We start from the raw sequence: 25,348 nt of genomic DNA on the forward strand, positions 1-25,348 counted from the left end.
TACTGAAGTCCCTGACATTACATTTTATGATTAGTTTACTCATATACAAAAATAAGCTGTAGGCTTTTCTAATTCCTTTAATTCTACAGCCCATATGTACCTGCTGCTGCTGCTGCTAAGCGGCTTCAGTCGTGTCTGACTCTGTGCGACCCCACAGACGGCAGCCCACCAGGCTCCCCCGTCCCTGAGATTCTCCAGGCAAGAACACTGGAGTGGGTTGCCATTTCCTTCTCCAATGCATGAAAGTGAAAAGTCAAAGTAAAGTCGCTCAGTCGTGTCCAACTCTTAGCGACCTCATGGACTGCGGCCTACCAGGCTCCTCGGTCCATGGGATTTTCCAGGCAAGAGTCCTGGACTGGGGTGCCACTGCCTTCTCTGCCATATGTACCTAGCATATACTATATTATTTTACCTTTGTTGAAATGTTGCCCTCTAACTTGACTCACATTGCTAGGGGCTATTACAAATTTTAAAAAGGAAAGAATGAAAGAGAACTTTTGTTTCTGCCAACAGTGCCTAGTATAGTACTCTGAATATAAGCCCTTTTGTGATGTTAATCTCAGAACAGTTGACTGGCCCTTGTCTGAAAAATTTTCTTTGTAAATTATAATAACTATTCTAGAGGTCTGACACCTTTGCCTTTCCTCTTTTTTGTGATTTGTCTCTTGATTATGCAGTGATTTCTTAGGTAGCTAAGCAATTTTATCCACTCCAAGAGGTCCTATTCTATGTGGCATCTTGTTTGTCTATCATGAAGATATGGCCTCAGATTGCCCTTTGAAATCCAGATAAGTAACACCGGCCAAATCCCTTATCTATTTTTGTCTTTTGAAGATTCTGAAAGACTTCTCATTCATTCCACCTATAGACACATACTGGCAAATAAATGGCATCTTGCTTTGGTTCAAGGAGTCTCCAGTGTAGCTGTTTGCTCTCCTATTTGGTACTTAGCCAAGCATATAATGTGAATGTCATGGAGAAGACAGACCTGCATGTGAAGTTTAGAACCATCACTATGTGGTGGCGGAAGAATGTTTAAGTCTAAGCTTCTAGCCATGCCTCTGAAAGCAGGTCTCCTGAAGTACTTTGGAATGCTGAGAACAGAGAATCTTTCTTAGACAACCTCTAGTGTTGAAAAGGATCTGACCAGGTGTAGGGTGAGTTGTGGCAGTGGGCATGGAAAGGAGAAGGAAAAATTTGAGCAACTTCTCTATTGCTGCCCCTTCACACCTATAATTTATCCTAACCGTGTCCTCTGACCTTCTTCTTCTTCTTCTTCTTTTTTTTTTTACTTTGGATAGGGTAAAAAGGAATATCTATGGGATAAAGCAAAAAATGCAAGATAATTGGGAAGATTCTCTGGAGTAGCTTGTATCCACTTCTGAGAGATAGCAGTGGGATAAAAATCTTACCAAAAGAATGATGGGAGCATCACTGTATCCATTCTACTGGATGCTTTATTAACTTTCTGTAGTGTTTCAGCTAGTCAGGAAGAGATTCTATTAGTGTGCAAAATCTCCCTCCTCAACCCTGCCTCACCAGGCAAATATCACCAAAGGTGATTGGAAGGGCTGCATTCACAGTGTATGAGCCTAGCATATTCAGAAAAACTTACACTCCAGGAGTAAACTGGGCATTTTGACAGGTGCATTTATGTTTTTAGGCCATGAGAGATAGGAACAGGCTTACCCCTAATGTTTTGAGGGCACATAGCAAGAGTACAAATGGAGGGCTGCATACCACACATCTAAATGTTACAAAGTTGGAAAGCAAGATATGCCTTGGCTTGGTCTGTGTATAAAGAGATAAATGGACATAATGCTCAAGCTACCAGAAGTTGAGTTTAGTTGGGAATAGCAGGGAAATTGCAGTTCAAGAAATGCAAACTACAGGGGAGTCTGTGGACGGTTTGGAGTGGGCTGCATTTATGAGAAAGGAACAACACAAAGTGGGGGCCCACACCCAACCAGAGCATAAGTTCTAAGTTTACTGGCTTGTGGATGGTAGGAGATTCTTGGCAGATATTCACCGTTGGGAGAGAAGGCTCAGGGTTCTGTAAATTAGGTGCTTATAGGGAATCAATCTCTCAGTTCTTGAGTTTCATTTCCCTGAAGGCACACACATGAGATTCTCTATTTCACATACAGTATGTCCCCTACATACGAACTTCCAAAGATGTGAATGTGTGTTCACACAACCAACCATATAAGTTAGTTAACGTGTCTGGCATACATTGTCATGTGTGTATCCTCTACAAGTGGTTACGCTTTTGTGCACTTTACTGCACAGTACTGTATAGAGTACAGTAGTATAGTACCTTTATTTCAAGCCCAGGATATTCTAAAGCAAGCATAAAAGCAGCGGTGATGTAGCTGGTACTACCGTACTTTTCAAGGTAAAAGTAAAGTGGAGGTCGCTCAGTCATGTCCGACCCTTTGTGACCCCATGGACTGTAGCCCACCAGTTTCCTCTGTCCATGGAATTCTCCAGGCAAGTATACTGGAAGGGGTTGCCATGCCCTCCTCCAGGGGATCTTCCCGACCCAGGAGTTGAACCTGTGTCTCCTGCATTGCAGGCAGATTTTTTACCATCTGAGCCAAGGTACTGTAGTATAAGGTTAAAAATGTTTTAATTTTGTTTATTTTGTATATATTATTTGTGTGAAAAGTATTATGAACCTATTACAGTATAGTGCTATATAGCTGATTGTGTTAGTTGGGTACCTAAGCTAACTCTGTTGGGCTCATGAACAAACTGGACTTATGAATGTGCTCTCAGATTGGAACTTGTTCATATGTAGGGGGTTTGCTATACCCTGTTGGGGCAGGGTAGGGTGAGCTGGGGTGGAAGCTGAGCCCAGGGCTCAGAATTCCTGGGTGGAGACTGGATCTACCTGAAACTGGGATGAGGTGGAAGAAGCCAAGGACAGCAAGCTCCTCACTCCACAAAGGCTTACTTCTGTGACTTGAGGTTCCTGCACAATTTTCCGTGTCTTCCAAAATGACATCATTCAAGTAGAATACAGTGAGAGAGTATGGATATCCAGAATAACTATCTGCTAAACCCCTTCACTTAGAGTGACTTGGGGAGGCCACTTTTAAACAAAATTATCCATTTTTCTCTGGTTTCCTACATCATGAGTTGCCGTTTTCTCCTTCATTGCCCCTGCCCTTGACCCCATATACCTCTGTGCTCTGATGTGGACAGCCCCGTTTGCCTTATGTGTCCTTTTCCTTTTTCCTCATGATGTTCAAACTCTCAAGAACAAAAAGAAAAAAAAAAAGTCTTTCTGTTTCCCTGTTTATGATATGTTGCTGCTGCTAAGTCGCTTCAGTCGTGTCTGACTCTGTGCGACCCCACAGACGGCAGCCCACCAGGCTCCCCCGTCCCTGGGATTCTCCAGGCAACAACACTGGAGTGGGTTGCCATTTCCTTCTAAAAAGCATGAAAGTGAGAAGTGAAAGTGAAGTTCCTCAGTTGTGTCCGACTCTCAACGACCCCATGGACTGCAGCCCACCAGGCTCCTCTGTCCATGGGATTTTCCAGGCAAGAGGACTGGAGTGGGGTGCCATTGCCTTCTCCAGTTTATGATATGAGGAATCCTCTAAAGCATGGAGCTCAAGGCAGTAGTCCTTCTCACCTGAGTTTAAGGATGATATTGGGTGCTCAAGTCTAGGGACCCAGAAAGGCTGAGCACCCACCCCAGATACTTATCCTGTGGGTGTTTATGCTTTCCTAGAACTAGTCTTAGTTTATGCCTGGGTTTCCAGGAGTTAACGGAAGGAAGGCGAGCTGTACCTTCCAGACATTGCCAGTTACGTTCATGTGATTCCCTCGCAAGGAAGAAGGAAGTGGGCAGCCCCTAGGGCAGTTGTTGATAAAATAATGAAGATCGTGATTCTTTATCTGAGAATGAATGAATGCCTGCAGATGGAAATTCTAGGTTTACTTACATACCACTCTGAGAATGTACCCCTCATAATTTATTCTACTCTTGCATAGTTAGATTGCTTTGATGCCACAAATAAATGAACCTATTCATCATAAATGAATTCATCAAGGCTAGGTTTAAGGGGCACATTGTCACTTCCATGCATTAATGGAATATGGATCCTCATCAAGTGGAGAAAATCTTTGTGAAATGCTCATTGTTTAACAAGGTTTGTTGTAAGCATAGCCGCTGCTCCAGGCTTCATCAGGGTCCTTAGCTCTTTTAACCTCTGGTTGAATCTACTCTGACTGAAACCCTCAGTCGGATTCAGGACTGATTATTGCAATGATTAACAGCATTTGGAGCCAGACTTCTTGGGTTCAACGTCTGGCTTCACCAGTTATTAGCTCTATAACCTCTAAGTCTCAGTTCTTCCATCTGTTAAATGGAAATACTATTCCCATCTGCTTTATGAGGCTAATATGAAGATTAACTCACATGAGATATAGAAATGGGCACATATCCACCCATATTGATTAAAATTGTATCTGGAACATTATAAGCACTTAAAACATATTTGTTATTAAAAATGCCCAGCTGTCATATGGAGCTCAAGGCTTGAGTGCCTTTAATTATTTTAAGTGATGATGAAAACTCTAGTTAATTCTCAAATAGTCCTTGCACTTATCAATCAATGTATGTTATCCAATGTTACATTGGAGAAAAAACAGAGAGGTTGTCTTACATGCTAAACATATTAGTGAGAACTAAGAATAACTCAAGTCTTAGAGTCTGCCCTCATGATAAGACCTTAGATTCAACTGATACCTTGGGAGATCCATGAGGACATTGTTCTAGAGCAACAGTCCCTGAACAACTTGTTTTCACACACAGAACCTACCACTCATGAGAAGATAGCTATGGTGTCAGATGCTCTCCATGTTACTTTGATCCTCACAACATATGAGGATCCCATGGAAGGAAGGTAGTGGAACAGTCTTTTAACATGAGAAAATGGAGCCTCAAAAAAACTGTCACTTTCTTCAATGTCATGCAACAGGAAGGTGAGGGAGTTAGGACTTAAAGTCATGTCTATTCAGTTCCCAAGTGTGTTTATTCAGCTATACCACACAATATTCTAAGAAGAAGAGACGATACCCTCAGACTGTCATATGAACTGGCAAGTTGGCTCAAGGTTGTACAGGGATCATTGAGAGGAAGGGCTGGGACAAAGGGGGAGCCAAAGGGGGAGGGGAACTGGAGAGAACCACTATGTGCTGAGTCGAGGGGGTCAAGTCAGGAGGGGACATAAGCCTTTAACATTATTACTTCACTTGAGAGAGGTCCAGCCATTGGTGACAGTGCTCTGTGCATGCTAAATCACTTTAGTCATGTCTGAGTCTATGAGACCCTATCGACTGCAGTCCACCAGGCTCCTCTGTCCGTGGGATTCTCCAGGCAAGAATACTGGAGTGGGTTGCCATGTTCTCCTCCAGGGAATCTTCCTGACTCAGGGATTGAACCTGAGTCTCTTATGTCTAATATGCACTGGCAGGCAGGTTCTTTACCGCTAGCGCCACCTGGGTCTAGCCATTGGTGGCAGTGCTCTAAGTAACCCCAGTTGCTAGACATATTTTGGAGTCAGCAATGCATCCTTTGTGTTAAAGCCTCACGGTTGACAAGGCCCCCTAGTATTGTTTATCTTGTTTAAACTGTTGTCTTTAGAATACTGACTTACTAACTTGGTTGTTTCATTTCTTAAAATGACTGTTTCTGAAGTGACCGTCAGAATCAAAGAAAGGAACCTAAGAGATTGACCTGCTTGAGGATTCTATTGTTAAGTAGCACTACTTTCCATGAGGATGTGATTTTAGCTTGAACTATTTCTAGGGGAAATCAGACATTCTATATTTTTTCTGCAAAGCACTCTGAAATGTATTGGTTTGGACTCTACTAAATTTGCATACTCTAGAATTCAAGCAGGAGCTATGCTGAGATTTACCTTTGAATTATCTATGGGAAAAATAAAAACGCATTAAAGACTGAAGGGGAAGACTTCCCTGGCGGTCCAGTGGTTAACACTCTGCACTTCCATTGCAGAGGGCTCAGGTTCAATCCCTGGTCAGGGAACTAAGATCCCACGTGCTGTGTGCTGTGGCAAAAAAAAAAAAAAAAAAGACTGAGGGGTGATGTTTAAGTCTCTTTAAGGAGACAACCTTTCTGATATCTAATGAATAGGCAATTAGGAAATATTCTTACCTATTTATTAAAATAGCTTCCCAGTAAGTCTTCTATAACAGTAGTCCCCAACCTTTTTGCCACCAGGGACAAGTTTTGTGGAAGACAATTTTTCCACAGACCGGGTGGGGTGGGGGAGTAGTTTCAGGATGATTTTCATAAGGAATGCGCAACCTAGATCCCTCACATGTGCAGTTCAAAGTAGGGTTTGCATTCATGTAAGAATCTAGTAACACCACTGATCTGACAGGAGGTGACGCTCAGGCGGTAATGTGGGGAGCGGCTGTAAATACAGGTGAAGCTTCACTCACTCACCTGCTGCTCACCTCCTGCTGCCTGGCCCAGTTCCTAACTGGCCATGGACTGGTAGCCATCTGTGGTCCAGGGGTTGGGGACTCCTTTTCTGTAAGGATATTTACTTATCCTTACAGAGAATTAACTTGGAATATTTGTATGTTCCTGAAAACAATCTTAAAACTATTCTAGATCTGACTTTTCACTAATTCAGAATAGCCTCACCTTCATATCATATCCCCAGCTGGTGAGATTTTACTCTCCTCCAGTTTCCTCTCTCCTTGTAATGAGTCGTTTCTATGACTGACTTTCTTCCTAGTCTAGTTAAACTTGTTGGCTCTGGTACCATCCTTAGGCCTCCAGAACAGTTGGTCAGTGCCTTCTTTATGATAACTCTTTACACTTGAGAATGGTGATTAAACTGCTTCCTGGCTCTCTTTCGCCAGACTAAACAGCCCCAACTCATTTAAAAGTCTTTCCTCATAGGCCCTATTTTCTACTGCTTTAATCGTGTTTTGCTGCACTTCTCTGGATCTTCTCCAATTGCATTGCAATTTTTCTAAGATGTAACCTGATGCACGGGCCTAATCTAGGGGCTGGTGTTGGCTATATATTTAATAAACAACTTAGAAATTAAATGGTGTAGTGCAGCGGTAAGAACACTGGACTGGGAGTCAGAAGACTTGAGTTTCATTCTTGCTCCGCCACCTCCTAGGACTGTGCAGAGTCCTAGGACAAATGTGATTTGTCCACATTTGGATAAATCATCTAAATATCTCTAAGCATCAATTTATCATCTGTAAATCTGAGATAAACACATCTGCCCTGCCTGCTTCCCATAGTGAGGCTCAAATGAGATAATCTGTGTGAAAACACTTGGTTTAGCATCAAAGAACGATGCAAACACTATGTGTTAGGAACTTTTCAGAATGCTTTGCCTATATTAACTCATTAAGGTACAGTCATCATTTCCATTTTACAACCAGGAAATTGAGACACAGAAAGTTAAGTAATTGGCTCCAGGCCACACTGCTAGTGACAGAATCCATGCAGACTGGTTCCAGGGTCCATACTTGGAAACTCCATGCTATGTTGTCTCTCCAAATAAGCATGAAACATCCAACAGAGCCATTCATTTTATGGGGCCTGCCCTTCAAAAGCATGGGATGGTGGATCTGTTCAGTCATGTGTAGATAATTCTATGAGAGGCAATGTTTTCAAAAGTGAGTGTTTACGTTGGTCATTGAAGTAAGGCAGTGTCTACCAGTGGGGGAGGGACTCATAAACACAATGCAGTAATAGGAATGCTCTAGAAGGTCAGGTCAGTTCATTCTTCCTAGGGCATCTAAACCTTCCTGTGAAAGTGCTCTTAATTCTTAAATTCAGGATCTGTAGTTTCTAAATAGTCTCTTTGAGTTCTGACAACCCATCCTGGTTTCAACTGTCTAGCTTTGTCCTTTGGTATGTTAATTTTTGTAGCTATAAGTTTGGAATGCTTTCCTTATAGATTAATTGTTAAGGTGAAATATTAAAGACAGTTGTTGTGCACCTAATTGAATTTTTTTTTTCATGCTCTGGTCTGAACAATTGAAAGAGATTAAAAAAAAAGAGCTCTGGAGGAAATGTTGGAAGAATTTTGATTTGCCCCATAACTGTTTGAACATTCATAAGAAAAATGAGAACCTATATTATGAAATGGGGAGGTTATACTGGATAGAAATATATTGAAAATACACTAATATGTGAAAAATTGTACCATACTGAAGTCTTTTCATTAACACCTATTGGATATAGAATACAACATGAACTTACTTTATGCCAGAGTTCTTACTTTATGCCAGAGTTCTATTTATAGGGAATACGGTTATAGTGGTTTTATTAATAATAGGCTTTTTCACCTCAAATAGTGGCATGAACAGTCATTTTATGGGAGGCTATAGATATTTCTTTCCATGAAAATAACCTCAAAGTTTAAAATACCCTTAGAAAATGGGAGCATTTGGGGGGAAAACTTGATACTACTGGAGTTATAAATGTTATCTTTCTAGCTAGAATCTGTATAGTGAATTATGATAAGTTTGTACAGAATGGTTAGGAACTAATGAGAAAAGTGATATCTCTGTATCTTAGTAGTCAATTTAAAATAATGTTTACTCTAAAGAAATATCATGTTTATTGTTTAATTTAAAGAATTTGTTTAGTGAGAAATCTATTTTTATATAAAGAAATCAATTTTGGCAAATTCGTGGTATCAAAACTAGCTTGAGCAGAGAGCTACCATCTTAAATCTTTGAGAAAATGTGTACTTTAATAATCACATCATGTGACTGCCGGCACTATTCTGCCTCTTGATGGAAGCATAGCAACATCACAGTAGAACTTATTAGAATATGCTTGTTCAGTATTCACCCATCCATCTATTCATCCACCCATCCATCTTTCCTTCCAACACTACATGCCAGGTACTCTGGTAGACACTGAATATACAGCAGCAAACAAGACAAACACGATTCCTATCTCATATACTTAATGACTTAGTAGAATCCTTAAATGATAAAGAAAACAATCATGAGTAGATCATTTTGTGACAATTTTTTGAAAGAGGGGAAAAGAATAAGTGAAATTAACTCTCTGGCCTTACTTGAATGTTGTTAAAAGTTTTCTTTGAACAATGTTCTCTGAAAAGTTGTATAGGAAGTATTATGAGGGATGCTGTGAATGTGCATCCAGAAGAAAGACAGATGGCAATTGAGACATTATAAGAAAGAACAGGGCTTTCAAATGTTAGTTTAGTTTTCCTGAAAATCGTTAGTAATAATGATCATTTTTTTTCTATAGCATTTTATGCCTTTCAAAGCAATTATACCAACCATGTGAGGAAGAGCATATTTTATTTTCCCCATTATGTAGATGAGACAACTGAGGCAGAGATATAGTAAATACCCAAGATCCCACAGCTATATGGAATCACAGCTCTACCCACTGCTTTTTCTACTATGTCATGTTGAAGAAAACCCCAGATTCTAGTATAAGGTCCTATAAACCCCCAAAGACTTATCAGAATGTAAACTATTCAAGAAACCAAAGTGACTAGTACAAAAGAGGGAAAACAAAGTATGACAAGGCCTCTGCTTTAGGCTATTAAGTAGGTCACCCACTAAAAGGCTATTTTGGTATAAAATTTTAGAGGGCATGGAGTACATATACCAACATCACTGACCTGATTCTTCACTTTCAAGATCTAAGAAAATCAAAGGCGGTTTTTTTTTTTTTCCTTTTGGAAGGGAGGGGTGGATCATTTGGGAAGCTTAAGATAATGTTAGTTGCAAAATTTGATTTAGCCAGGCTGGTGCTCTAGATTTTTGTGTGAAGTTGATTCACTAGAGATGATGGTGTTCCTAAGAAGGGGACAGCTTTCTATCCCTGTGATGTACCATCAGTGCTTCCTTCCTTCCTTCCTTTCTCATTCCTCTTCTCTCCCCTTCCCTCCTTTTCCTTCTCTTTTCTTACCAATTTCTTTTTCTTTTTTTTTTTTTTTACATTCTCTTCTCACGGGGGCATATCTGACAAATTGTTAATATTTAATTTGCTATAAAATAGCTCTCCCAGGCAATGACTGCTCACTATAATTTGAATCTCTGAAGCTGTTTTGGCCCCTAGGTACACTGGGATCGAATTAGAATGGAAATGTTTCCCTTACAGTTTTGTTTATGGCAGTATGGGCACTTTGTTATTAACTGGCAAATTGAGACTGCTAAGGAAAATAATAAACTTTCACCACATTTCTATTTGACTCTTTACTCCAAACAGAATATCCATCTGGCTTAGGGTGAAACGTTTCTTCTCATATTTTTCAGTTTTCTATTTAAATATCCAAGGTTAACAATGAATATCTTTTGGCCTATCAAATTGTATTTTTTTCCCCAGTCTGAGGCTTTTTCATTTTCTTCACATTTTAAAAACCATAATCATTTTTTCTCATATGCCATCTTACTTTTAAAATGGTCTTCAATTATATACACACATATTCTCATTCATTCTCTCTTTCTTGTTCTCTGTCTCAAACCAGAGGGATATTCTGGAAAAATATCTACAGATTCAAACCTAGTGAATGATGCTTTGACATTTTGCAACTAGGCCCCTGAAACAAAAATTCTACTTTTCCGCCCTTTCTAACCCCTTGACTGTTCCTTGCTGGGAGGAAGGTGTGGAAAGGAAGGGGATTACTCTGAATTTTTCAGCTATCTAAAAAACAGAGGTGTGGAAGGGTGTGTTTATGCATTAAATTGCAGAGACTACCAGATTAATCATGCTATGCAATTTTCAACAGCTTAGATTTTATTTCTCTCTCTCTCTTTTTCTGCCACTGGGGAGGAAAAAAGGATTAGAGAGACTATCAAAACTGTTGGCAAGTTTAGTCTGTTGGCTACTTAATTTATTAGCAGATATGGGAACTGCCTCAGGTTGATGATTTAACAGGTTGGCTTGGGGTGGATTAAGTCTCAAACCTACCTGTTCCAAAATCGTGTTAATCCTTTCAACCTCGCAGTCAATCAAGTATCGTTTTTCCTGCCTCCTGTCCATTTCTTCAATGATGCGCCTGAATTCTTGGACGTCCTTGATGTTTCCCACAGACCTTGCTGTCACCTGCCAGTTGTTTTGTACTGCTGCTTCCATAATTGCTTGGAGGATGGAAAATCCTAAAAGAAGGGAAAACAGCTATATTGATTATTTTTTCTTTTAAAAATCTTTCTGTAGGTATTAAATGTTCTAGTGAGGTTTTAGTCACAGTCCATTGGATTCCCTTGAACCTTATCCCTTGTGGACAGCAGGCTTACTCATAACCTCAGTCCTAACCTTTCGGACAGTTGGCATATCTCTATCCTGTTTGAAAGGAAAGAAGGTTCAACTTGGGGTGCCAGGCTAAGTGCTTATCAAGTCTGTACTTGAGCAATCACAGCTGAATTATAGTACCTAATTATTTTTATCGCCAGGCTTATCAAAATATCTATAGAATGAATGCCAGTAGCTTCTTTCTTATTTCTGGCCACAATCTGTTCTTTCCTTCATCTTCCACATCAACGATCTTCAGAATTAGAAATAGCTTTAGTAGAGATAGAACCTCATTATAATATGGCTGATTCTTACATGGATATGACTCTCCAACAAAGTAAATTATGTCTCCCAAGCAATATAACTCTCAGAAAACATGACAAAAACAGTCTATAACAAAGATAGCATACTGTTTCTTTGTTCACAGCATTATAAAAGCATTCAATCATATTAAGTCTTCCTGAGTTCTTCCCCTTTCTCAATTCAATTGATCAAAGATTCTCAGTTCTTTTTTAAGCTAATTTATATCAGACAACTATTAACTACTAACCTTCTGGATCTATGCTGCATGGGAAAGAGAAAAGATCTAATGCTTGAGTTTTGGGTAAACTTTTTAGAATCAGGGTTTGAGAAGCTGGAAAGAACAGTCTGTATGAGTCACAGAAGAGCACAAGGGTTTCGTATATATTGGTCTTTGAGAGTATTCATATCTCTTAATATTGTATCATGTCTATATTTTTGCTTCTGCATGAATCCATAATCTGGGTATAATTTCATCAGGCATAGACATTATTTGATTGGGATATGGTCAAAAGCAGCTCCTTTTGCTCCATTAAATTGTTTTCCATTTATATTTAGGTAATGACTAATGGAAGTGGGTAATGGGGATGATTTGCAAGACCCAAATAATCTGTGACCTAACAATTTGGCTACAGGAGGAGGAGAGAATGGAGGACAGTGGTGCTGCTCTTGGAACACATTCCAGGTTCTGTGCCACCTCAGGTTCACCCTGTGGTGTAAACATCAGGTTCACCCTGTAGTGTAAGCAGGTTACTGTCAGGGGTCATCTTCACTGCACCAGAGAAAATGGTATTGACGTTTGGAGAGCGCGCTTCGGGGAGATGGCAGCAGTGACTCAGGCGGTCATGATGACTCTTTTGTGTGTTGGGTATATGGGGAAGAAGATCACAAATGAGACCCCAGCACTTGGTAATTTCCAAATGAGCAATTTCAGCACAGGAGCTCAAAATTACAGATAGGAGTAAATTACCAGTGCTTTAAATGTTAATACTTACTCTTTTTAAACTAACCACATGTATTCATTGCTCAGATTTACATTTTCGTGTGGCTTTTTGATGTGCTCTCTGCTTTAGTGGGAGTTGAGGGCACATGGTGGGCCAAGACACGAGATTAAGAAATAAGCATAGGAAAGAAAAGATTAAAGTATTGGAAAATCTTTCTTGAGAAATGTACAATGAAGCCTCATTATTTTGAATCCCACTAATTAAGAATTTATGAACATTTAGCAAGGACAAGTTTGAATTTTACTTCTGTACTATTTATGAAGAAAGTGTTGGCTGAATAATACTAGTAATGAAATTACACAGGGCATCTTGCTATATTGAAACTAAACTTTAAAAATATACCCTTTAGCAAAATACAAGTATTTTGTCTGTTGAGTCAAAACCTACATTCTTGTAATCTCTGCTTGCTCATCCTGTTCTACTATTTTGGAACCAAAGAGACAAATTGAACCCCCTTTCCACGTGATAGTCCTTCACATTTTAAAAACAGAATATACCTATATCCCATTATCTTTCTTTTCTTCAGACTAAAAATGCCCCAATCCTTCTACAGTTTCATGATAAGTTCCCTCACTGTTCTGTCTCTCTCCTATGGACATTTGTCAATATTTTATTGATCCTGATAATTCATATGTGATTTGACCAATATGGATTATTGCTTGCTTTGATATGGGCTGTTATTTTAGCACTCACATTGCTGATACTTCTAAATAGCCATATTATTTTGTTAATTAATTTCAAGCTTGAATTCAACTAAAGAAGTTATGACCAACCTAGATAGCATATTCAAAAGCAGAGACATTACTTTGCCGACTAAGGTCCGTCTAGTCAAGGCTATGGTTTTTCCAGCAGTCATGTATGGAAGTGAGAGTTGGACTGTGAAGAAGGCTGAATGCTGAAGAACTGATGCTTTTGAACTGTGGTGTTGGAGAAGACTCTTGAGAGTCCCTTGGACTGCAAGGAGATCCAACCAGTCCATTCTGAAGGAGATCAGCCCTATTTCTTTGGAAGGAATGATGCTAAAGCTGAAACGCCAGTACTTTGGCCACCTCATGCGAAGAGTTGACTCATTGGAAAAGACTCTGATGCTGGGAGGGATTGAGGGCAGGAGGAGAAGGGGACGCCAGAGGATGAGATGGCTGATGGCATCACTGACTCGATGGACGTGAGTCTGAGTGAACTCTGGGAGATGGTGATGGACAGGGAGGCCTGGCGTGCTGTGATTCATGGGGTCGCAAAGAGTCGGACACAACTGAGCGACTGAACTGAACTGAACTGATGTCAATTCTCTTTATAAAACCTTTGCTGTATAACAACTCTCCATCTGTGCATCAAGACTCAATGAAGCTTCTGTTACTGAGTACTCATACATTCTCCTGAGATGTGTAGATTTAAATCAAGGTAAATCAGTTATAAGCCGTGGATAAACCAATTTGAAGAACTGTACAATAGGCATTTAAAAATTCAAAATAGAACTGGATAAATAAAGCATAGTACATAAACATGGAATACTATGCTACTGTTAAAGAGATAGCTCAATCTCTATATAACAAAAAGAAAAATGACTGCAATATACTATTCCATAGGAAAAAGCTCCAAAATAGCATTTGTAGTGTAGTTCCATTTCTGTAAAAAGAAATCTGAAGTGTATAGAAAAATAGTTGAAGGAATTGGCAGTAATTATCTCGGAGGTGTAGAATTACCAAGAACTTCTACTTGCACTGTCATTTATTTATGTAAAGTTTGACTTTTTAACAAGAAGCAGGTATTATTTTCGATAAGTATGAAAACAATAAAGATTAAAAGATACAACCCATGCTGTCTGCTCAGAGCATACGCTCCTGGAAGACATGGATGACAAATGAGTGCTGCTCTATACGCTGCCTGCTGCCACAAATGCAAAGGTGCTTAATAAACACTGATTTTATAGATCTTTTTTTTTTTTTACTTTTGTTCTCTGAACCATGTGGATGCATCACCTCTTCAAAAATTAAATAGAAAAAGCATACTGATTTCTCAGTGAAGTTGGATCTGGGGCCTTCTGGGCTATAAGCCTCGATCACATTTCTGAGCAAGTTAGAACTGTGGCTTAACTCTGTAGTATCTTCTCACCATGCAGAGTCTCTTTGTGTCTGCAAGCATGTGTGGCTGTGTACTCAACAACTCTGGAGAGAATGGTCACCTCAGTGCAGTACATGTCAGTGAGCAATTCACCAAAAAAAAGCACTTTCATTTGTTTTCATACCTAATTTGTTATAGTTTGACTGTTTCCTGTTACAGCTGACCAAAGACAGTAAATGTGAGTTTGAGGGAGGAAAAAAAGAAAAAAGAAAAGTTTGACTCTGGAGGCAGGGCAGAAGCAGGCGTCAGTGCTTGTAGGAGGTGAGGTGCATATAACAAAAGCCTTGGCTTTGTAAAAATAAGTCTGCTGTTTTAGCAGCTTAAAAATTGTCCTCCACTGTGTGTGAGCTTTAATGTGCTCAACTTCGCAATACTGAAAGCTACTTTTATTTGAGCAGGAAATTCTCTCATCCTGATTCCAAACCACTGCTGCTGTCCAACTTCCATTTCTTCTTTGGTTTAAAGAATGAGAGCTACCACATAGGAAACTGGCTGAATGATAGACTACTTGCCATTTGCATTCAACCAAGATAACACAGGCTTCCCTGGTAGCATAGTCGGTAAAGAATCTGCCTGCAGTGTAGTGTAGGAGACCCAGGTTTGATCCCTGGGTCGGAAAGATCCCCTGGAGAAGGAAATGGCAACTCACTCCAGTATTCTTTTCTTGCCTGGAGAATTCGATGGACAGAGGGGCCTGGCAGGTTGCTGTCCTTGGGGTTACAAAGAGTTGGGCACAACTGAGTGGCTAACACTTTCACACTTTCAAGATAACACAGGAACATGACAATAGCGGAGTGCCAAAGTGATTGTGGATGAATTGGGCCACAGCTACGACCAATCCAATCCTCCTGGAGCGGTTGTTGGGCTACTCTTGCTAAACAAGGAAGTCGTCTTGGTAAAGGCTCTACCATCCAGATCCCCCTTCAGCCAAAGGACTTACTCCTTCAGACTCTGGAAAAGTCGTTTCCTAAAGAGCGTTGCCTAGCTTAAAGTAATACTTTCTTCCCAGGGAAACCTGCATCCAGTGACTGGTTGTTATGGGGAATCCAGGCATAACCCTTTCACTCCAAATTGTTGTTGTTCAGTCGCTAAGTTGTGTCTGATTCTTTGCGACCCCATTAACTGCAGCATGCCAGACTCCTCTGTCCTCCACTATCTCCCAGAGCTTGTTCAAACTCATGTCCATCGAGTCGGTGATGCCATCCAACCATCTCATCCTCTGCTGCCTCCATTGGTTTTTGCCCTCAATCTTTCCCAGCATCAGGGTCTTTTCCAATGAGTCAGCTCTTCAAATCAGGTGACCAAAGTATTGGAGCTTCAGCTTTAGCATCAGTCCTTCCAATGAATAATTAGGGCTGATTTCCTTTGGGATTGACAGTTTGGATCTTCTTACAGTCCAAGGGACTCTCAAGGGTCTTCTCCAACATGACAGTTCAAAAGCATCAATTCTTTGGTACTCAGCCTTCTTTATGGTCCAATTCTCACAACCATACATGACTACTAGAAAAAACCATAGCTTTGACTAGATGGACTTTGTTGACAAATGATGTCTCTGCTTTTGGATAGACTGTCTGGGTTTGTTATAGCTTTCCTTCCATGGAGCAAGGGTCTTTTAATTTCATGTCTGCAGTCACCATCCACAGTGATTTTGGAGCCTAAGAAAGTAAAATCTGTCACTGCTTCCACTTTTTCCCCTATTTGCCATGAAGCGATGGGACCAGATGCCATGATCTTAGTTTTCTGAATGTTGAGTTTTAAACCAGCTTTTTCACTCTCCTCTTTCACTTTCATCAAGAGGCTCTTTAGTTCCTCTTTGCTTTCTGCCATTAGGGTGGCATATATGAGGCTATTGATATTTCTCCCTGCAATCTTGATTCCAGCTTGAGCCTCATCTAACCTAGAATTTTGCATGATGTACTCTTCATATAAGTTAAATAAGCAAGGTGACAATATACAGCCTTGATGTACTCCTTTCCCAGTTTTGAATCAGTGCATTATTCCATGTCCAGTTCTAACTGTTGCTTCTTGACCTGCATACAGGTTTCTCAGGAGGCAGGTAAGGTGGTATGGTATCCCCATCTAAGAATTTTCCACAGTTTGTTGTGATCCACACAATCAAAGGCTTTGGTGTAGTCAATGAAGCAGTAGATATTTTCATTCCAAATAGGATAACTCTAATGGGCCATCCCAACTTCAGAGCTACATGAAGGATAGGTTGAGGCCTTGTTATGATTGTACAGCCTATCTTCTTCTGCTCAAAGCTGCTTCCTTCTTTTCCTCCCATGAGTGTTTTTTTTTAAATTTTGATTTTATTGGAGTATAGTTGATTTACAATGTTGTGTTAGTGTCAGGTGTACAGCAAAGTGATTCAGTGAATATATATATATATTTATACATACATATATATATATATATTTAGATTCTTTTCTCATACAGGTTATCACAGAATAATGAGTAGAGTTCCCTGTGCTATACAGTATGTCTTTGTTGGTTCCCACAAGTGTTTTTAATGAGAGTACTCTGCAGTAAAATTTTGAATGGAAATTTCCATCTCAGAATCTGCTCCTAGGGAATTCAATCTGTGACTATTAGGTTGACCTCGTGACAGGAATGACAGCAGATACAAAAAAAAAATCTCAAATCTACACTTGTCAAAATCATTTTCACAAGGGGAGTGAAGGGTGGGATTTTGTTCAATGTACAAAATGAAAAGCTACTCTATGCTGAACAAATTTAGTATTTGATCTGAAAACACAAAAGAATAAAAAATAAGATACTGACATATGGATGCTGGTAATGAAGACACCTAAGGAAATAGATCTGGGGATAATTTTCTCCCTTCTGCTTTACATATTTCAGCATGGGCTGGCAACACCTGTTGTTGCTCATGTACCTGTCTCAGGTCTTTCCGAGCCACACCATCTGTACTTCTGACATGGTGTCTAGCAGTCCCCAGATGATGGGGCGGGGGGGGGGGGGGCGGCTCTAATATTGACAAATGGGCTCCACACAAGCGCTGACATTTTTACCATTCTGTTTCTGGTGAGGATTTTCAGGGAATTTCCCATAATGCTCCCAAAGGGACTGCTGACCCCTAGAAATGTTCTCTGTGTTAGTTGCTCAGTCGTGTCTGACTCTTGTGATCCCATGGACTGTAGCTTGCCAGGCTCCTCTGTCCATGGAATTCTCCAGACAAGAATACTGGAGTGGGTTGCCATTCCCTTCTCCAGGGGATTTTCCTGACCCAGGGATTGAACCCAGCTCTCCTGCATGGCAGGCAGATTATTTACCATCTGAGCCACCAGGGATCTAGAGAGGAAAATTGATCTTTCCCAGAGGGTAATTCAGTACTTGTCCCATTGGATTGTGCTGGAAACTGCCATTTCAGGTTGAAAAAGAAAGACTCAAAATGGCCCATGAAAATTCTTGTGGTTTGCATTTTTCAGTCATAGAATCACACATTACAAGCTAGAAGGACTCTTACAGATGATTTAGAGAAGTCATAGAAAAAATTTAAAGCTCTGGAACTCTTTTTCCAAATGAAACTGTTATGGAAGCCTAACCTATAAGACAGATAGAAGTGGAGCTGCTCTGGTTTGCAGGGGTGGTGTTTAGAGAGAAGAAGTGACTTGCCCAAGATCACATAGCTAGTATAAAGTCAGAAGCAAGACTAGAACCTAAGTCAGTGGGGCCGGTAGTAGAGTGAAGCCAGAGAAGCAGCTAAGGCACAAGGCTTTTTATTTTTGGTTTGTCTTTTTTTTTTTTTTTTCAATTGTCTTGAGGTATAATTGACACATAGAAAGTATATATATTTAAGGTATAAAGCTTGATATTTTGATATATGTTTACAATGTGAAGTGATCAGCACGATCAAGCTAATGAATACATCTGTCATCTGACTTAGTTACCATTTTAGTTCTTTTGTGTGTGTGGTGAGATCACTTAAATATTTACCCTCAGCAAATGCCAAGTGTACAATACAGTCTTGCTTACTGTAGTCACCAGAAGTATTGTTAACTGTAGTTAAGGTAGACCACCATGTACCTTAGATCTCCAGAACTTATTCACCTTGCATAACTGACCAACATCTCCTCACTTCCCCCACCCCCTAAAAAGCCACTTTCTTAGAGTTGTCCAAATGTATTCTCGCTTGCCTCACCCTAGTCCTGGCCCTAGAAGCAAGTGCCTTCATTTCCAATTTAGTGCTCTTTCAAGTACGTTATGCTGCCAAGCCTATTTGATAGGTCTTATTTATGGATGCCCTTGGCAATGTTATAAAGTGGACAGAGCCCTTCCATCTTCTTGGCGTCACACAAGATCCTGATATTCCCTGTCTATCCAGTAGCCAAACTGGACCTATCACCACCACTCCTGGCCTTTTCTTCCCCCCTTCCCCATGTCAAAACACCTTTGTCCTATGTCCCTGTCTCTCAGCATTCTGTCATTTTCTATGTGACAGCATAAAAATGGCTAACGGAGTAATGTGTTACCCTTCCAACTAACATAGGTACATTTTAGCAGTGGTCTTAACACAGGTGAGTTTGGAAGCAAAGGAGAAGAGGATGTTGAGCATTATTTTGGGATATGCCCATCTCCTGGGGTCATGCAGATAATGAATGTGGAAGCTGGTGATGTGGGAGCTGTGATCTTTAGGCTATGGCATTTAACAAATGAACAGCTGGTACCTTGTGGGTATCTCAGAGACAAGTAGTGTAAAATGATCCTCCGAGGATCAGTTTCAATCCTGCCTATCTTGCTCAACTGAATTCAGCTTAAGAAAGCATTACTTTATTTGTCTGTGTCTTCACTTACCTCTGGGTTTCTCAACTCTGGTTGTGCATTATCATCACCTTGAAAGTGAAAGTGTGAGTTGCTCAGTCTTGTCTGACTCTCTGTGACCCCTTGGACTGTAGCCCACCAGACTCTTCTGTCCATGGAATTCTCCAAGCAAGAGTACTGCAGTGGGTTGCCATTTCCTTCTCCAGGGGAACTTCCTGACCCAGGGATCGAACCCTGGCCTCTTGCATTGCAGGTAGATTTTTTTTTTTTTTTTTTTTTACTGTCTGAGCCACCAAGGAAGCCCCTATAATCACCTTGGACACTTTAAAATATTGATGTCCAAGCTTTACTCTGGACGAATTAAATCAGAATCACTGGAAGTGATTTCCAGCTTTGTTTTATTTTAAACTTCTTGAGTACTTCTCACGTACAACCAGAGTTGAGAACAACTGACCTGTTGTAATGGCTGCCCAATACAAATGAGGTTTATGGAAGCAGGACTCTTTTCTTAGGTGTCTTCCATGACTGGCAATAAAATTCTTGTTAAGAAAAGCATGATCGAAGAAGGGCTGATCATCATCATTTTAGTTGCTAAGTCATGTCTGATTCTTTTGAGACCCTATGGACTATAGCCCTCCAGACTCCTCTGTCCATGGGATTTCCCAAGCAAGAATACTGGAGTGGGTTGCCATTTTCTTCTCCAGGGTATCTTCCCAACCAAGGGATTGAACCCATGTCTCCTGCATTGCAGGTGGATTCTTTACCACTGAGCCACCCCAGAAGCCTATATATATATGCTGCTGCTAAGTCGCTTCAGTCGTATCCGACTCTGTGCAACCCCATAAACAGCAGCCTACCAGGCTCCTCCGTCCCTGGGATTCTCCAGGCAAGAACACTGGAGTGGGTTGCTATTTCCTTCTCCAATGCACAAAAATGAAAAGTGAAAGGGAAGTTGCTCAGTCGTGTCCGACTCTTCACGACCCCATGGACTGCAGCCTACCAGGCTCCTTCGTCCATGGGATTTTCCAGGCAAGAGTACTGGAGTGGGGTGCCATTGCCTTCTCCTATATATATATATATATATTTTTTTTTTTTACAGCCCTTCCTTCAGCCTCTGTGCCTTTATCTGCTTAAAAATCCAGAATTAAGCAGACAAAGGCACAGAGGCTGAGGGAAGTGTTGTAAATTGCTTTTTCTTGTGGTAGATGAGGAAGCTGGGAACATTGTGTCGTTGTGTGGGAAGTAGACTCTAATGGACTCAAAGCACTTTACAAATGTCTTTTTTCTTCTGAGGTAGCATCTGTGTTTTTCTAAGTACAAAGTTAACACATGCTTAATTTGGACATTTGAGAAGACACAAAGATGAAAAAAATAAAAGTATGGGTGACTCTACAGCTCTGAGATAGCCACTGTTAGCATTGGTGTATTTCTTTCCATTCGTTTAAATATAAATATTCTGTAGAATTTTTATTTTAGTAAAATGGATTGAACAATTTATGTCCTATCTTTTAAAAAATTTAACATATCATGGATATTTTCTTATGTTATTAAATGTTTCAAATCATAACTTTAATGGCTATACAATATTCTATCCATTAGACATACTGTAATTTATTTAACCATTCCCCAACATGAAGACTTCAGCTATTTCTAATCTCTACCTATTGTGAATAATGCTGTGATGAAAACACTCATACAGCATCCTTAATTATTAATATTTCCATAGGAGAAATGTCTAGAGGAAGGGATGTCAGGCCAAACATTTGTGAACATGTTCAATGCTTTAGATACATATTGCCAATTTGCCCTCCAGAAAGGTCATATCATGTTCTTTTCCCATCAGCAGAATATGAGAGTACTTATCTCTCTGCCCGCTGCCTAGCATTGAATAATATATTTGCCCATTTGATAGCAGAATATAAGAAAGTTCTTTTCTGCTAGTGTTTCATTTATTGTTAGCAAAGTTAGTGATTTTTCTCTTTTTGTGTCCATGTTTATGCTTTATCTTGAGAATTTCCTATCTATTTGCTTTGTTCAGATTTCTATTGTGATATTAGTTTTTCTTATTGATTCATAAGGACTTTTATACATTAATGACATTGTGTCTGTAATATGTGTCACAGATATTTTAATACAGCTTGTTTGACATTTAATTCTGTCTGTGATATATTCTAATTAACAAAATTTGACATTTTGTGAAATTAATATTCTTATTCATCCAAAAATCATGTGAGATAATAGGAGACAAACGAAAATTTATTCTCTTGCTCTTATTCGAGTGCTCACCTGGGCTTGGAACCCAAGCATTATGCAAACCATTCTCTCCATTTCTTATGACTTCTTTGGTCTCCATGGAATTTCAGACAACTTTCTCTTGTATATGGTGGCAAAGTAAGTGAGTGGGAGAAGCTACATATGGAATCTGAAGATGATTGCTGAGATACAAGTGAAGAACAGAAAAAGAGGCAGAGGAAACAGAGATGATGAACCCAATTCAGTTATTTCATGTTAGGTTTTGCTGTATCTAAGAAACTTGATATTCAAAAGTCTGAACTCAAATCCAGTACTTGAGGATGTTACTATTCCTATTATCAATACAAATGGTACTTTTCTTTAAAAAGAAGTCATGGAAAGATGCCCATAGCATGTTTTTTTTTTTTAATTAAAAAAATCTAAATGCATTTCTATATACTACCAACAGAAAATGTTAATATAAGTGTAAACATTAAAACTTACAATAGCATAAAGTAATACATTTGACAAAAATAGGCAAAATCTTTTCACTAAAAACACATCACAGAGATAAAGAACAAATTGATAGAGGCCTTTCCCTTATTTTTCAAAGCAAATCAAGTAATCAAAAATGCCTTTAGATTTGAAATGAGGGCTGATTCTCAAGCAAAGCTCTTCTTCTTTATTAAATCAAGAATAGAAGGCCTGGGTCCAGTGTTTAGTGCATAAAAAAAGAACTCTGATTCCCTTCCAAATAAAATTCTTTTTTAAAAATTAATTTTTATTGGAGTATAGTTGCTTTCCAGTGTTGTGTTAGTTTCTAATGTACAGCAGAGTGAATTAGCTATAGGTACGAAGGCAATGGCACCCCACTCCAGCACTCTTGCCTGGAAAATCCCATGGAAGGAGCAGCCTGGTGGGCTGCAGTCCATGGGGTCGCTAAGAGTCGGACACGACTGAGCGACTTCACTTTGACTTTTCACTTTCATGCATTGGAGAAGGAAATGGCAACCCACTCCAGTGTTCTTGCCTAGAAAATCCCATGGAAGGAGCAGCCTGGTGGGCTGCCGTCTATGGGGTCACACAGAGTCGGACACGACTGAAGTGACTTAGCAGCAGCAGCATGCATCCCATAGTGCATTTGAGCCCACTTTTTGTTATTTTGTTTTTGCTTTAACCTGATTTAATCATATTTGATCTCCACAAAAATGTAGATAGTGATTGTCTAAATTTGAGATGCTAGAGCACAAATTCTTCTGTGTGCGAGGAGTTTGAGATGGGAAGATCAAGGACCCCTCTGTGTTTGCATGTGGATGTCAGTCTGTGGGTTTTACGAAACGGGATAAGAAACAAATGTTCACTGACACCCAGCCCAATTTACCCAAGGCAAATGAAGATTTCCCTGAGGTCTTCATTCCTCATAATTGTGTTTGCTTGAGTTCCCCTTTCATTATGCACTGACCCTCATCACATCTTCTCTCCCTTCAGCTGCCTTATTAGGACGAGACTTTAGCTAACTGGTAGAGGCAGTAAACAGAAGGCGCCCCTGGTGTCCCAGTTCTGTGTCCTTTTCCTCTCCCCCAATACAGTTTCTCCTTCATTCTAAATCCAACCCTTTTCTCAGACTAGACTGTTCATGAGTGATTAAAGCTTCAATTGTGAGCCCCTCCATGAAGAAGTTATGTTTTATTTTTAAAATATTTATCTATTTGGCTCTGCTGGATCTTAGTTATAGCACCCAGGATCTTTTGTTCATTGTGGCATGCGGAATCTTTTTAGTTGTGGCATGCAAACTCTTAATTGTGGCATGTGGGATCTAGCTCCCTTCAGTTCAGTTCAGTCTCAGTCGTGTCCGACTCTTTGCGACCTCATGAATCACAGCACGCCAGGCCTCCCTGTCCATCACCATCTCCCGCAGTTCACTCAGACTCACGTCCATCGAGTCCGTGATGCCATCCAGCCATCTCATCCTCGGTCGTCCCCTTCTCCTCCAGCCCCTAATCCCTCCCAGCATCAGAGTCTTTTCCAATGAGTCAACTCTTTGCATGAGGTGGCCAAAGTACTGGAGCTTCAGCTTTAGCATCATTCCTTCCAAAGAAATAGGGCTGATCTCCTTCAGAATGGACTGTTTGGATCTCCTTGCAGTCCAAGGGACTCTCAAGAGTCTTCTCCAACACCACAGTTCAAAAGCATCAATTCTTCGGCGCTCAGCCTTCTTCTCAGTCCAACTCTCACATCCATACATGACCACAGGAAAAACCATAGCCTTGACTAGATGGACATTTGTTGGCAAAGTAATGTCTCTGCTTTTGAATATGCTGTCTAGTTTGGTCATAACTTTTCTTCCAAGGAGTAAGCATCTTTTAATTTCATGGCTGCAATCACCATCTGCAGTGATGTTGGAGCCCAAAATAATAAAGTCTGAGACTGTTTCTACTGTTTCCCCGTCTATTTCCCATGAAGTGATGGGACCAGATGCCATGATCTTTGTTTTCTGAATGTTGAGCTTTAAGCCAACTTTTTCACTCTCCTCTTTCACTTTCATCAAGAGGCTTTTTAGCTCCTCTTCACTTTCTGCCATAAGGGTGGTGTCATCTGCTTATCTGAGGTTATTGATATTTCTCCCAGCAATCTTGATTCCAGCTTGTGCTTCTTCTAGCCCAGGGTTTCTCATGATGTACTCTCCATATAAGTTAAATAAGCAGGGTGACAATATACAGCCTTGACGTACTCCTTTTTCTATTTGGAACCAGTCTGTTGTTCCATGTCCAGTTCTAACTGTTGCTTCCTGACCTGCATACAGAGTTCTCAAGAGGCAGGTTACCAGGGATCAAACCCAGGTCCCCTGCATTGGGAGCTTGGAGTCTTAGGCTCTGGACCACCAGGGAGGTCCCAAGAAGTTATGTTTTGAATTAAGATCAAAACCCTAAAGCAAAAGGGCAACCGTTATAGAAGAAATTGTAGACAACAATTTGGTGGGAGAGTATTGTTTGAGGTATTCCTGATACCCAAATATCCCACAGAGGAGGCCATTTCCAACGACTTGTCAAGTTTAAACTTGGCCCTGAAGCTAGCAATGCATATAATCCTGTGTTTTCCATTTTTCTTTTTTATCCAGTTCTTCATTATGAACTTTCTATTCCTGCTGGTGAATTATGTGGCCCCATTCTCCACACCATAAACTGAGAAAGGATGCCCAAAGAGTTATGTCAGTTTCACTGAGTTAAAGTAAACCTGTTTTGCACTGTCAGCTGAAAGGAAATTTAGAAGACCATCTGGAGTAGATTTGCTTAAGGTCTGGGAAAAGTACAATAGGCAAACCTTCTGATTCTCAACCACACAAGGTCTGATATAAAAAATGTAAAGAATAAATAAACAACAAGGTCTTACTCTGTAGCACAGGGAACTATATTCAATATCCTGTGATTAAACCAAGATGGAAAAGAAAATGAAAAAAAATATCGTGCTCAGTTGTGTCTGACTCTGCGATCCCATGGACTGTAGCCCTCCAGGCTTCTCTGTCCATGGGATTCTCCAGGCAAGAATACTGGAGTGGGTAGCCTTTCTCTTCTTCAGGGGATCTTCCCGACCCAGGGATTGGACCCAGGTCTCCCAC

The 25,348-nt window shown here is 40.2% G+C and overlaps 1 protein-coding gene across 1 annotated transcript in view; it reads right to left on the reverse strand.

Moving 5' to 3' along the window:
* GRIA3 (glutamate ionotropic receptor AMPA type subunit 3) overlaps positions 1–25,348 on the reverse strand; it is a 308,467-nt gene that overhangs the window by 138,521 nt on the left and 144,598 nt on the right. The window contains exon 4 of the mRNA XM_068962694.1: positions 10,976–11,163. Within this exon, the coding sequence (XP_068818795.1) occupies positions 10,976–11,163 (188 nt within the window). The remainder of the gene's footprint in view (positions 1–10,975; positions 11,164–25,348) is intronic.

The sequence above is a fragment of the Capricornis sumatraensis genome, chromosome X (assembly GCF_032405125.1).
Source record: "Capricornis sumatraensis isolate serow.1 chromosome X, serow.2, whole genome shotgun sequence".
NCBI lineage: Eukaryota > Metazoa > Chordata > Mammalia > Artiodactyla > Bovidae > Capricornis > Capricornis sumatraensis.